The 13,536-nt window shown below is 41.7% G+C and overlaps 1 protein-coding gene across 1 annotated transcript in view; it reads left to right on the plus strand.

The window, feature by feature from the left end:
- grm1b (glutamate receptor, metabotropic 1b) overlaps nucleotides 1-13,536 on the plus strand; it is a 113,265-nt gene that overhangs the window by 86,736 nt on the left and 12,993 nt on the right. Inside the window, exons 4-5 of the mRNA XM_007894497.2 lie at nucleotides 10,871-11,117; nucleotides 13,309-13,474. Coding sequence (XP_007892688.2) covers nucleotides 10,871-11,117; nucleotides 13,309-13,474 — 413 coding nt within the window. The remainder of the gene's footprint in view (nucleotides 1-10,870; nucleotides 11,118-13,308; nucleotides 13,475-13,536) is intronic.

Raw genomic sequence — 13,536 nt, forward strand, 5'->3', positions numbered from 1 at the left:
AGGAGAGCAGGGTCGACCGTATCGGATGCTGCCGATAGGTCGAGGAGGACGAGGAGGCAGAGGGAGCCCTGGTCACAGATGGTCAGGATGTCATTGGTGACCTTGACCAGGGCAGTTTCTGTGCTATGGGCAGCACGGAAACCCGACTGAAGGGGTTCGAATAATGTATGGGTGGAGAGGAAAGAGCGCAGCTGGGAGGCGACAACTCGTTCCAGGACCTTGGACAGGAAGGGGAGGTTGGAGATGGGCCGGTAGCTTGATAGCTGCGACGCATCAAGGGAGGGTTTTTTCAAGGTGGGAGTGATGGTGGCAGTTTTTAAGGGAATGGGAACAGAGCCAGAGGAGAGGGACAGGTTGACGATGTCTGCGGTATGTGGGGCAAGGAGGTGGAGCTGGGAGATAAGGAGTGGAGTGGGGATGGGATCAAGGGAGCAGGTGGTGGGTTTCATTAACAACATTAACTGCAAGGTTCATTATTATTATTTTAGCACAGTGCACAGTGAACGAAGTAACTGAAAGAAGCTAAACAGGAGATCCAGCAGAAAATGCTGGACTGTTGAAAAAGATCAACCAGGGTGATAAATGTGGTGGTGTTGGGGATAGACTTGATACTGTTTGTCTTAAGAGTATAAGCAAGGATGTGAAAGTAGGACAAGGTCAATGGTAATATTGCGAATTCATCAATGGCTAATAAAATCATTAGCCGTTGGATGAGCCGTTAAACCGAGGTCCCGCTGCTTGTTAAGTTGATGTTAAAGATTCCCATTGGCGCTATTCGAAAAGAGAGGGGAATTTCTTTCTCCCGGGGTCCTGGCCAACAATTCCCCAAATAAAATCGGTCACTTATTCCATGGCTGTTTGTGGGATAATTGCTGTGCACAAACTGACTGCACCATTTTGTCCACAAAATACAGAGTCAAACCACTTTACAGTATATTCTGTGAAGCGCTTTGAGACGTCTCAACAACGTGATAAGGCGCGATATCAAATGCAAGAATTATTATTATTATAAAATGTTGCAATCATAATGTAAAGTTGGAGTGTTGAAATCAGGAGGATGAAAAAAAGCCCAATTTAAACACATTCAAAAATGAGTGTAACGACATGACACAGTTATTGTGACTTCAGATGTCATTCATGCTGAGCAAAATGCATAGCTTATTATGTTATTGAAATGACTAAAGAGTTTTGTTTTATTAGACCAAATAAAAAGGTGTCAGCCTGGCTTAGTTGACAGTACTCTTGCCTTCAAGTCAAAAAGGTTTTGGTTCAAGCCCTACCTCGGGATTTTGATCTCACAATCTAGGCCGACCATCCAATGCAGTACTGGGGGAGTACTGCATTGTTGGAAGTGCCATCTTATGGATAAAATGTTAAACAGGGGATCCGTGTGTCTGTTCAGATGGAGGATAAGATCCCGTGCCAGCATTTGAAAAAGGAAGGGAGTTTCTCCTAGTGTCCTGGCCAGAAAACTAGAGAAAAGTAATTATTCACTTCATGGCTGTTTGAGATATGTGCATATTGTCTGCTGTGTTTGCCTGCATAATGCACAGTCACTACACGTTATCAGAAATAATAGGAAGTGTTTTGAGACATGCACCTGATGTGACAGACACTAGTTCAAATACAAGGATTGTTGGTATTTATTAATAATTAGCTGGTGAAGAGGCAAGCCCTGAATACTTTGTTCAGGACAACACCATGGATGAGATGAATCAAAAGACAGCGATGAGGTGATGCCAAACCTAGGTTTTAAAATCCTGCATCTTGTAAAAAGAATGGAAAGCTGAGATTAATTAATCTTCATTGATGCTGTACAGGGAGTTCCAAATTTGGAAAATTTATACCACCATCAAGGTGTGAACCATTTAGAGGAGTCACAAGAGTTCCTGTAGAGAAGAATGATCTGAAATATCAACCAATGAATTTCCAAGCTGAAGAAGGGAATAAGATAGAAAGCTAATTCATCACATATAATTGTCAGTGCAGCAAGAAGCTCTTGCAAGGAATATTTATACATATTACCATTATCAGCACTCATTATATAGGTCAAGATAGATTGTTTATAAAAAGTACTTTTATAAAGCATCTAGCTTGCTTGATATCTCTGTGTTGGGTATTCTGCAAATGATTTCTTGGTGACCTAATTAGGGTTGTGGTTCAGTCTAGCTTTTAGGCCACTGTGGCATTTTCTAGTTTAATTCCTCCAAATCCCTGCCAACTCCTCTATTTTTGTCCGAAGGCCATCTGTTTTTATATCAGGAATTCAGTATACAACTCATTTGCTTTTGCCTGGAAGTTGACACATGTCTCAACATACATAGCCTGCCTATATCACTGACCTATTTTGACACTCATCTCAGCCTGCACCATATCATTAACTCTACAGCAGTGTCCATCCGCATTAAAACACATTTGCTGCTGCGATCTCTTATCTGGAATGTTGTGAGTTACCTTTCAAATTCACTTAATAATGTATAATAATCCTTGCATTTGATACAGCGCTTTTCAAGTCTTCTCGACGTCTCAAAGCGCTTCTCAGAATAGACTGTAAAGTGTATTGACTGTATTTTTGTGGGCGAAACGCGGCAGCCAATTGCACACAGCAGTGTTCCACAAACAGTTGTGAATTGAAATGACCAATTTATTATTGTTTTTTTCTTGAGGGATTATTATTAGGCGTGTGGAGTAAGGAAATTTGCCCAAGGTTTCACCCTGCCAGGAATCAAACCCAGGTCTCTCGCTTGCAAAGTGAGTGCTCTAACCACTGAGCTACAGGACTCCACTTGAGCAGCTATAAGCTCAGGCTTGGGTTCACAATTCTTCTCCATGCTGGGTTTCTGTCTCTTAGTATCCTGGAATGTTTAAAGCACAGAAGGCAGCTTCTGGTCTGTTACAGTGATTCACTGCATGGCTGTTTGTGCGACATTGCTACACACAAAATTGGCTGCCGCATTTGCCCATGAAACACACAGTCACAGCTCTCTACAGTAAATCTTGTGAAATACTTTGGGTGCTGTACCAAATGCAAGGACTATTATAACTTTGTTATACTACCTCCCCACTGAAACTATCTACTTTAATCTTTTTCCTCTATTCTTTTATGGTATCTATCTAAGTAATAATAACCTGCATTTATATAGCACCATTCACAAAAACAAACATCTTGGAAGATTTAGATTTGATTACAATTAAAGAATGTTACAATACAATATGCATTTATATAGCACATTTTCTTTATTCAGAGGGTAAACGGCAATTGGAACAGGTTGCCAGGAAGGGTGATTGAGGCCAGGACACGACTCATTTAGAAAGCAGCTTAATACTGTGATAGGAGAACAGTAAGGTGGGTATTCTGGAGGGATGAGAGCAGATGGGCTGAAGGGCTTTCTTCATCTTCACCAATCTTGTGACCTCATGATCTTTCGCATCCGGAGAATGTGTCAAAGCGTTGGCAAACTCAGCAGCTGGTCTCCATCAACAACATCATATAAGAAACCAAGGAATGAGGAGCAAATCAATTTGAATTTGAGAGTAAATTTGGATTGGAGGGGAATGTAAGCAAGGATAACCAAGTGTTTCTTTGAATTATCAAGGCAGGAGGTTTTTTTTACATCTACCTAAAGCACAAGACAAAATTGTGAATTATTTTAAATAACGTAATTGACTCAGCTTCAATAACCATTTGTATCACATGTTCTACATCCTAACCACATTTTTGCATTTGAAAGTGTACTTACTATTAACACAACAAAGCCATCTTGTGAATACCATACTTTAGATCCCAATATTATACCTTTTCAGTTCTCTTGTATAGAAGTGTTTGGAAACCCAATAAATATCTTGTGTCACAGTAGGGTGGGTGTCCTTCGACCCATTTGATCTCATTCTTCCAGAACACGCACCCTACCATCACAGCATCAAGCTATTTCTTAAATGTCCTTTGACAATTTGCTTCAATCCGTAATTCACCTCTCTCCCCCCCCATTCCTTCTCTTCCTGCCTTCGTTTCCTTCCTCCCTCCTTCCCTCCATTCCTTCTTTCCATCCCTCTCTGCCTCCCTATCTCCTTCCCTGCCTTCATCCGTGTAAGGGTTTTAAGCACATGCCTGTCTATTTGTTTATGCTCAAAGCTCAGAAAAATACTGCACTACACCTGTGCTAAATATGCCCTTTGAGACTAGGTTTTTCAAGGTTCCTAAAATACTGAATATTTTCTATTACCTTCAAAATATATTTTCTGCTATATTTGCAATCATAATTACCAATGTTTTCTTTCTTGTTTTGACTGAACAAAAACAAGTGTCCCATTTAATTTAAGACCATAAGGCTTAGGAGCAGGAGTAGGCCATTCGGTCCCTCGAGCCTGCCCTGCCATTTAATAAGGTCATGGCTGATCTTCTAACCTAATTCCATTTACCCGCCCTATCCCCATATCCCTTAATCCCTCTATCCTTTAGAAATCTATCAACCTCAGTCTTGAATATGTTCAAGGACTGAGCATCCACAGCCTTCTGGGGTAGAGAATTTCACAAATACACAACCCACTGAGTGAAGAAATGTTTCCTCAACTCAGTTCGAAAAGGCGGAAGACCCTTAAGAATCATATAGGTTTCTATAAGATCATCTCTAATTCTTCTATATTCTAGAGAATATAGGCCTAGTTTACTCAACCTATCCTCATAGGTCAACCCTCTCATCCCAGGAACTAACCTAGTGAATCTATACTGCACCCCTTCTAAGGCGAGTATGTCCATTCTTAAAAAAGGAGACCAAAACTGCACACAATATTCTAGGTGCGGTCTCACCAAGGCCCTATACAGTTGCACCAAGACTTCCCTACTCTTATACTCTAACCTTTTTGCAACGAACGCCAACATGCCATTAGCCTTCCTAGTTGCTTGCTGTACCTGCATACTAACTTTTGTGACTGGTGTACAAGGACACCCAAATCTCTCTGAACACTAATACTATCTAGTCTCTCCCCTATAGAAAATAATCCGCTTTTCTATTTTTACTACCTAGGTGAATAACTTCACACTTCCCCATGTTATACTCCACCTGCCACCTTCTTGCCTACTCACCTAGCCTGTCTATTTCTCTTTGCATTCTTCGTGTGTCATCCTCACAGCTTACTCTCCCACGTATCTTTGTATCATCCGCAAATTTAGATATGTTAAGTTCTATTTCCTCATCTAAATCATTGATAAAGACTGTAAATAATTGAAGCCCAAGCACAGATCCTTGTGGCACTCCACTAGTCACATCCTGCCAATCTGAGAAGGACCCGTTTATCCCTACTCTCTGTTTTCTTCCTGTTAGCCACTCTCCAATCCATGTTAACATATTACCTTTAATTCCATAGACTCTAATCTTATGCAACAGCCTTTTATGTGGCACCTTGTCAAATGCCTTCTGGAAATCCAAATACACCATATCTACTGGCTCCCCCCTTTCTAACCTGCTCTTTACACCCTCAGAAAACTCTATAAGATTTGTTAAACATGATTTCCCTTTCATAAACCCATGCTGACTTTGTCTAATCATGCTATAATTTTCTAAGTACCCCACGACAACATCCCTAAATTAATGACTCTAGAATTTTCCCTACCACCAATGTCAGACTAACTGGCCTATAGTTCCCCATTTTTTGTCTCCCACCCTTCTTAAATAGCAGCATTACATTTGCAATCTTTGAATCAATGGGAACCGTTCCAGAATCCAGGGAATTTTGGAAGATCAAAAACAAAGCATCCACTATCTCTGCAGCCACCTCTTTTAAAACCCTAGGATGCAGGCCATCAGGTCCAGGGGATTTATCGTTTTTTAATTCTATCAATTTCTCTAGTACTATTGCTTTACTAATGTTCATTTCTTTAAGTTCCTCACTAACATTAGCCTCCAGGTTTCCCTCTATTTTCGGTAAGTTTTCAGTGTGCTCTAACATGAAAACAGAAGCAAAATATTTGTTTAATGACTCTGCCATTTCTTTATTCCCCATTATAACTTCTTCTGTCTCTGCCTGCAATGGACCTATATTCAATTTTGATAGTCTTTTCCTCTGTATGTACTTGTAAAAACTCTTACAATCTGTCTTTATGTTCCTAGTTAGTTTATCCTCATATTCCATTTTTTCTTTCTCTTAATCGGTTTCTTGGTTTTCCTTTGCTGTTCTCTAAAGCCCTCCCAATTCTCAGGTTTACTGCTTTAACTGTAGCTGTAAATCTCCCTCCTCCCTCATAAAATGAAACCCCTGCCTCCTACACCACTCTTTCAGCCATGCTTTCAACTCTTTAATTTGTGTGTCCCTGTACCAATTTGCATGTGGCTCAGATAGTAATCTGGAAATTATCACCTTGGAAGTTCTTCCTTTTAGTTTCATTCCCAGTTCATTGAACTCACTCCTCCGGTTGTTGCTACTAGTCCTAGCCATATTGTTGGTTCCTATGTGGATCACCATAATTGGATCATCCCCTTCCTGCTTCAAATTCTTCTCCAGCCCTGAAAAGACATCCTTAATCCTGGCCCCAGGAAGGTAATAGAGCCTTCATGACTCCTGGTTGTGGTTGCAGAGAAGAGTGTCTGTCCGCCTGACTGTCTCATCCCCTATCATAACCAAATTCCGTTTTGTTCTGCCCACTTGTGTGGCCTCCTGTTTTGAGGTGCTGGGCTCAGTTTGCCCTTCCTCCTCCTTACAGACTTCCTTGTCCACACAGGTTTCAAGTACCTTGTACCTGTTGGACAAGGTTAAAGTCTGAGGCTTCTCCACCACTCTCTCTGGGGTCCCCTTACCCGTCTGTCTGTCAGTCACACTGTCCTGTCTCTGACTAGTAGCAGGATCCATAAATTTACTGAGCCTCAGGGGAGTGATCGTCTCCTGGATGAAACTATCCAGGAAGCTCTCATCTTCCCTAATGCTGCACAATATCTGTACCTCGGATTCCAGCTCAGCTACTCCAAGCTGGATCTTCCTCAGTTTCAGACACTTAATAATAATAATCCTTGCATTTGATATAGCGCTTTTCACGTCGGGAGGACGTCCCAAAGCGCTTCACAGAACACACTGTAAAGTGAATTGACTGTATATTTGTGGGTGAACGCAGCAGCCAATTGCGCACAGCAATGTCCCACAAACAGTCGAAGATTGAAAATGACTAATTTATTATTTTTTTTTGTTTGTTGGAGGGATTATTATTAGGCGTGTGGAGTAAGGAAACTTGCCCAAGGTTTCGCCCTGCCTGGAATTGAACTCAGGTCTCTCGCTTGCAAAGCTTGATGCAGATGTAGTCACCAGGGCTCAGGCTGCCCTCCACCAACACCCACATACTGCAATCATCGCACAACACCTGCCATGCCATTCTCTTCTCTCTCTCTCACTCTGGATTATGGTTTTTATTTAAGGTTTTTTTTTAGGTTTTCTTAAAGTTTTTTTTTCTGGTTCCCGTCTGTTGAGTGTGAGGTCACGTTGATGTCACTTGTAGTTTCTCTACAGATGCTCGCTCCTCCCTCAGAATTTCTAGGCACGAATGACGTACAAAACCCAAGATTAATTCTGCTTTGTGTTTTTCAGGCTGCATTTAAAAAAAACATTAATTCTGATGAAGGGCCAGGTTTATTTGCTGATAAAAAATAGCATTTTTTGAATAAATCCATTTTCCTAATGGCACACACACACATATTGCTGTAAATGACTTGACATTCCTGTGGCTGGAATAGAGCCTAAAGGGAGAACGGGGTTGTAGAACAGTGAGATTGCCATCCTGTATATGAATGAGGTTTACAACAACAACAATAACGTATATTTCGATAGCCCCCTTCAAGTACAATAATTTCTCAGAGCATCTCACATTATTGGGGTAGGACACCGAGAATCCAAAAGAAGGAGATGACATTAACAACAACAACAAAATTAAATTTGTATAGTGCCTTTCATGTTGGTAGGATGTCACAAGGCACTGGACAGGCAGAGTTATGGACCCGAGCTGGGGGTTGTGGTCGTGGAGGGTGGAAGGCGGGGGGGAAGCAGGGAAATCAAAAGCACGGCCGAAAAGAGGGTCCTGAGATGGGTCTCAGGAGATGGGAGGTAGCAGAGGTAGGCGGGAGCAAGACCATGGAGGACCGGGATCTTGAACTATATTCTTTGTGTGATGGAAAGCCAGTGGAGTTGGGCAATGATGGGGTGATAGGATTGCGGAGCCTAATGTGGGAGAAGATATGGGCTGCACTGTTCTGCATGATCTGCAGCCTGTGGAGGGAGGAGTTGGGGAGGCCGACAAGCAATGAGTTTGAATAGTCGAGCCTCGATGTAATGAAAGCATGTATTAGGGTTTTGGTGGTCTCCAGTATGAGACAGTGGTGGAGCCGGGCGATGTTGCCGAGGTGAGGAAAGGCAGAGCGAGTCATGGCGCAGATGTGGGGTAGAAAGGATAATAAGCGCGGTCGAAGCAGTAAGCTTTAAGATCCGATTAAAGACAGATAGAGAGAGTGTATATTTCTTGATGGAAAGGTAAATTGGGTCTTCTAGTGGAGATGAACTGGCTCCAAGGTGACATGGCAATGGAGTCAAGCCAGCCCTCTGTGGCGGTCTCTACTCCGGTTCCTGAACCAGGCGGGTCCGCAGTATTCCAGGGCACTGCTGATGACAGCACAACCAGCCTGGTTCATCGGCAGGACCTGGCAGACCAGTCACTGGGGATAGGGAATCCTGCCACTCGGCTCCTGTTAACCTGCAAGCCAAAGCCATAATGGATAGGATGGCCCTAGCTGGACAAACAGTGTGAAAGCTTGCTGGACAGTGCTATCAATGGCAAGCTGTACAATTTTAGCTGGTTAGACTCCAGCTGTACCCCAACTCACACTCTGGGATCCACAAGCCTTGGCTCTTGCTAACCTGTGCCTAATACTTTCCGGAATTAGGTAAGCAGGATGCATCCCTCCATGGAGAGAGTGCGCATTCCATTCCAACAGTCTATCTCTGGAATTTCCATGTTAGGTGGGATGCACAGAAATCTCAGCTTAGTTTGAATAGTCTTAAGCATGGTGATGGGTTTCCACCTATGTCAGACAACCAGCTGACCAGAGCAAACGAAAAATAGAGAGGGGATGAGGTGAATAGAGGGAGAATCAGAGATTCGGGGCATAGAGTCTGACGTCTTGGCCACTGATAGTGGCACGGAGAGTGCAGGGGCCCACAAGTAGGTAATATTAACTGAGTGGAAGGGACGAGAAAAGGAGTCGGGTACGAGCAGAGCAGAGATGAGGAGATGCTAGGGGTTGAAGTAGGGTAGTATTAACTGCTAGGGATTGAAGTAGGGTTGATGCTAGGGGTTGAAGTAGGGTAGTATTAACTGAGTGGAAGGGACGAGAAAAGGAGTCGGGTACGAGCAGAGATGAGGAGATGCTAGGGGTTGAAGGGATTCATGTGTGAGCGTGAGGACCTTGAAAATGATCTGATTGGAGTCGGGAAGGCAATGGAGCTTTACGACGATGATTTTCCTCCAACAACTTCCTGTCCATCACATTAGTATGTAGAATATTAAGACAGCAAAACAAGATGAACAGAATAGAGGGAGGATCTGTCGTTGAGCGTTTAAGACTGCTTCAAGAGGATGATTAATTATGAATCTGGGTATGAGGGTCAGTACCTCCACTCCCAGACCAGCATGAATTGATCCCCTGCATATCTGAAGATGAGGATAAAATATCCACAATGCATAATCAAGGCAGCATGCTGTTTTGTCACTCAGCAAAGCTTCAGCTTTTACCGATTGCACAATCAGGCTTGCTGGTCCTATGGGAGGAATTGCAGTGAGCTCTTGACTTAGAGTTGAGACATTTATTGAACTGTTAAAGTAGGTACACAACAGGCAAGAGATCAGGCTCAGTGTGAAATGTCAGTGAGCTTGATGGCAAAGCTGATTATGCTCAGTTAGTCAGCTGCGAAGTGTATTGCATTTAGGAATTGCCATTGCTGCAACAACAACCTGAATTTATATTGCTTGTTTTACATAGGAAAATAACTGTGCTTTACAGTGCTTGGTCAGATACCAAGCAGGAGGAAGGGGAGATAGAGATAATTATAAGTGTATTTGAATAGGCAGGTTTTAACTAGGGATTCAAAGATGGATAGAGAGGGGGCGAGATGTACGTTCTCAAAAAAGCAGGCTCTCCTTGGAGCTTAGCTGCCTCCAAAGTGATGTGCTAAATAATAGAATGTTAGAATTGAGCCTCAATGGTTGTCTCGATAATCCCGTTCCAGAGCCAGGGCATTCATTGCTAATAACAGACCAGTCAGCCAGGCTTGTCAGCGGGACGTGAATAGGCAGACCAGTCACTGGGTGGAGGAATTATTCCCACTCAGCTCCAGTTAACCCTGCAATCCAATGCTCTATCTGGTCGGGTGATTTCAGCTGAACAAACAGTAGGGTGGTCTTAGCCACACAAACAGCAGGAAACTTACCAGTCAGTGCTCTCAAAGACAAGTTATGCAGTTTCAGTTTGTTAAACACCAGCAGTATCCCAATATATAATCTGGGATACCCAACCAAACCTTGGCCTTTTCCAACCTGTGCCTAATACTCTCTCATATTAGGTAAGCAGGGTATGTCCCCCCAGGGAGATAGTGCACATTGTATTCCAGACAGAGAAATATGTTAGAAACTTAGAATCTGAAAATTTATCCACTAATGATGAGACGGAGAGGACCAGAATGGTGGGGACAAGCATAGGATTGGGTTAGAAAAGATCAGAGAGGCAGTAAGGCAGTAAGTGTTAGTACCTGAAAGGAAGGTGAGGGAAGGTAACAAAACTTAATATAATTGAGTAAAGCTAAAATGAATCATTGCCAAAAAATTGTCTTGCTTTAATTACAGGAAATGAAAGTCTGGAAGAAAATTATGTGCAAGACAGTAAGATGGGCTTCATCATCAACGCCATCTACGCCATGGCCAATGGACTACATGACATGCACAAAGCTCTGTGTCCAGGTCACACGGGACTTTGTGATGCTATGCGACCCGTTGATGGCAGCAGATTATTACAGTTTTTAATAAAGACTTCATTCATTGGAGTTTCTGGTGAGGAAGTTTGGTTCGATGAGAATGGAGATTCTCCTGCAAGGTAAATTAGCTGACAAATGCCAGTATTGTTTGAGATATATTATCTGGATTGATAATGTGTTGATTTAGTTAATAATGTAAACTAACTTGCATACTTTTCTCAATGATAAACTGTTTTGTCCTTTTTCTGTTGCATTGATGTAGAAACATAGAAACAGGAGTAGACCATTCAGCCACTTGAGCCTGTTCTGCCATTCTATAAGATCATGGCTAATCTGTACCTCAACTCCAATTACCTACCCTATTGAATCACTATTATTTTTATAACCTCAATCAAAACACCCCACAACCTTCTATAGTCAAGGGAATAGAGACCAAGTTTAGGCAACCTGTCCTCATAATTTAACCCTTTAAGCCCTGGTATAATTCTGGTGAATCTGCAGTGCACCCCCTCCAGAGGCAATATATCCTTCCTGAGGTGCAGTGCCCAAAACTGAACACAGTACTCCAGATGGGGTCTGCCCAAGGCTCTATACAGTTGAAACATAATTTTCTCTCCTTTATATTCCAGCCCCTTGAGATAAAGGTCAACATCCCATTAGGCTTTTGATAACGTTTTGAACCTGTGAGCTTGTTTTTAGTGATTTGTGTACGTGGGCACCCAAATTCCTTTGTTCCTCCACAGTTCTTAGTTTATCACCATTTAGAAAATATTCTGTTTTGCTATTTTTGGATCTATAGTGGATCACGCTTACCCACATTGAATTCCATCTGCCACAGTCTTGCCCACTGACTTAATCTATCTTAATCCCTTTGTAACTTCCTGCTCCCATCTACACAATTTATTGTACCTCCTAACTTTGTGTCATCTGCAAACTTTTATATATAAAACTTTCTATTCCTTCATCCAAGACATTTATATATATATATATGTTGAAAAGCTGAGTACAGACCCCTGGGGAACACCACTTGTCGTGTCTCCTCAATCAGAAGAATGTTCCTTTTATCTCTACTCTCTGTTTCCTGCCTCCCAACCAATTTCCAAGCCATGTCGCAAGGTTACCTCTGTACGTAAGAATGTTTAGAATTGGAGAAAACCTTGAGGCACTCCCATTATAAAAGGTCTCAGCCCCGGCTTACCTGCACTCACTCCATATCTCTCAATCTTTTCTCTTTGCAGAAACCAATCTTGTTCTTTCTTGAATCCATTTATACTTCAATGTCGGCTTCAATCATCTTCCCGGCTAACGTTTCCACAGGCCTATTAACCTTTCTGTAAAAATAATACACCTAAATTCCAACTCTTTATGTTGTGTCCTCCGGTGTTTGAAACCTTCATTATTCAGAATTTTTTGATTGGATCAAACTCATTCCCTTCATGATCTCCTCTCCAAAATGCATGTGACCATGACATGCTATCAGTCTCAGTAAAACTTATTTCTAATTATTTAATCTTGTTTAATTCCACATCTAAAAGGAGATTGTAGAGCAACCTTTATATAATTTTCCTACAAGACAGAGTCACATTTTAACTTTACAGTAAAAATCTCATGAAGCGCTTTTAGACATCCTCCTGACATAAAAAGCACTATACCAAATGCAATAATAATTTATCATTAAAAAAATCAGCAAACGCAAGTCAAAATTTACATACAAAGTGCAAATTAATTTGGAGTTTATACTACACTATACTATACTGTTCCACAAAGTGTAAGACTTATCTTCTGTACTAATTGCCTAAAAGCTTAAGAATACCCTTTATGCCACTCAGAATTCAGGCCATGCAATTACCTCCATACTTAATAGCTTCACCATGTGTACAGACAGGCATCAGATCCTTTCTCTCCGACAGTGACACGCATCAGAAAACTGCCATCGAAATATCTTTTTAGGATCCTCTGCAAATCCTTCAACTTGAGTTTTTTCATTCGAAATGGCAAACATATTGAGGCTAAAAACTGCAGTAGTGGTGGCTACTGTAAAAGCTGAATGAATAATATGTTTAAGAGAAAATGTCAATGGACATTGTCGTCTTGAAAATCAATCAGCATTATTGTCCTGTAAGACCATCTAACAAAGTATTAGCAAATGGTTATATGGTATACGAATGTAGGCAGTTAAATTCCTGCAAAATTGTTTTGAATTTATACTTGAGTATGTGCTTACAGAAGATCAAAAGGTGTCATATTGCTTATGTAGATTGAATGATAAAAGAGTGAATGATCAGTGAAGCCTCTTTTCTGCATTACCAGGTATGATATTATGAATCTTCAAGGTATAGGCAGCTCGTACAGCTATATCAATGTGGGAACATGGTTTGAAGGGTTTCTAGATATAGATGACAACAAGATTCAGATGAATATGACTGAGATGGTTCGCTCTGTGTGTAGTGAACCATGCACTAGAGGTGAAATCAAGGTGAGTTAAACTGATTCTTCCCCCCAATTTACTGAATTACATATGAATGGTAAATTACTGGC

Source organism: Callorhinchus milii, unplaced genomic scaffold, assembly GCF_018977255.1.
Source record: "Callorhinchus milii isolate IMCB2004 unplaced genomic scaffold, IMCB_Cmil_1.0 Scaffold3, whole genome shotgun sequence".
NCBI classification, from domain to species: domain Eukaryota; kingdom Metazoa; phylum Chordata; class Chondrichthyes; order Chimaeriformes; family Callorhinchidae; genus Callorhinchus; species Callorhinchus milii.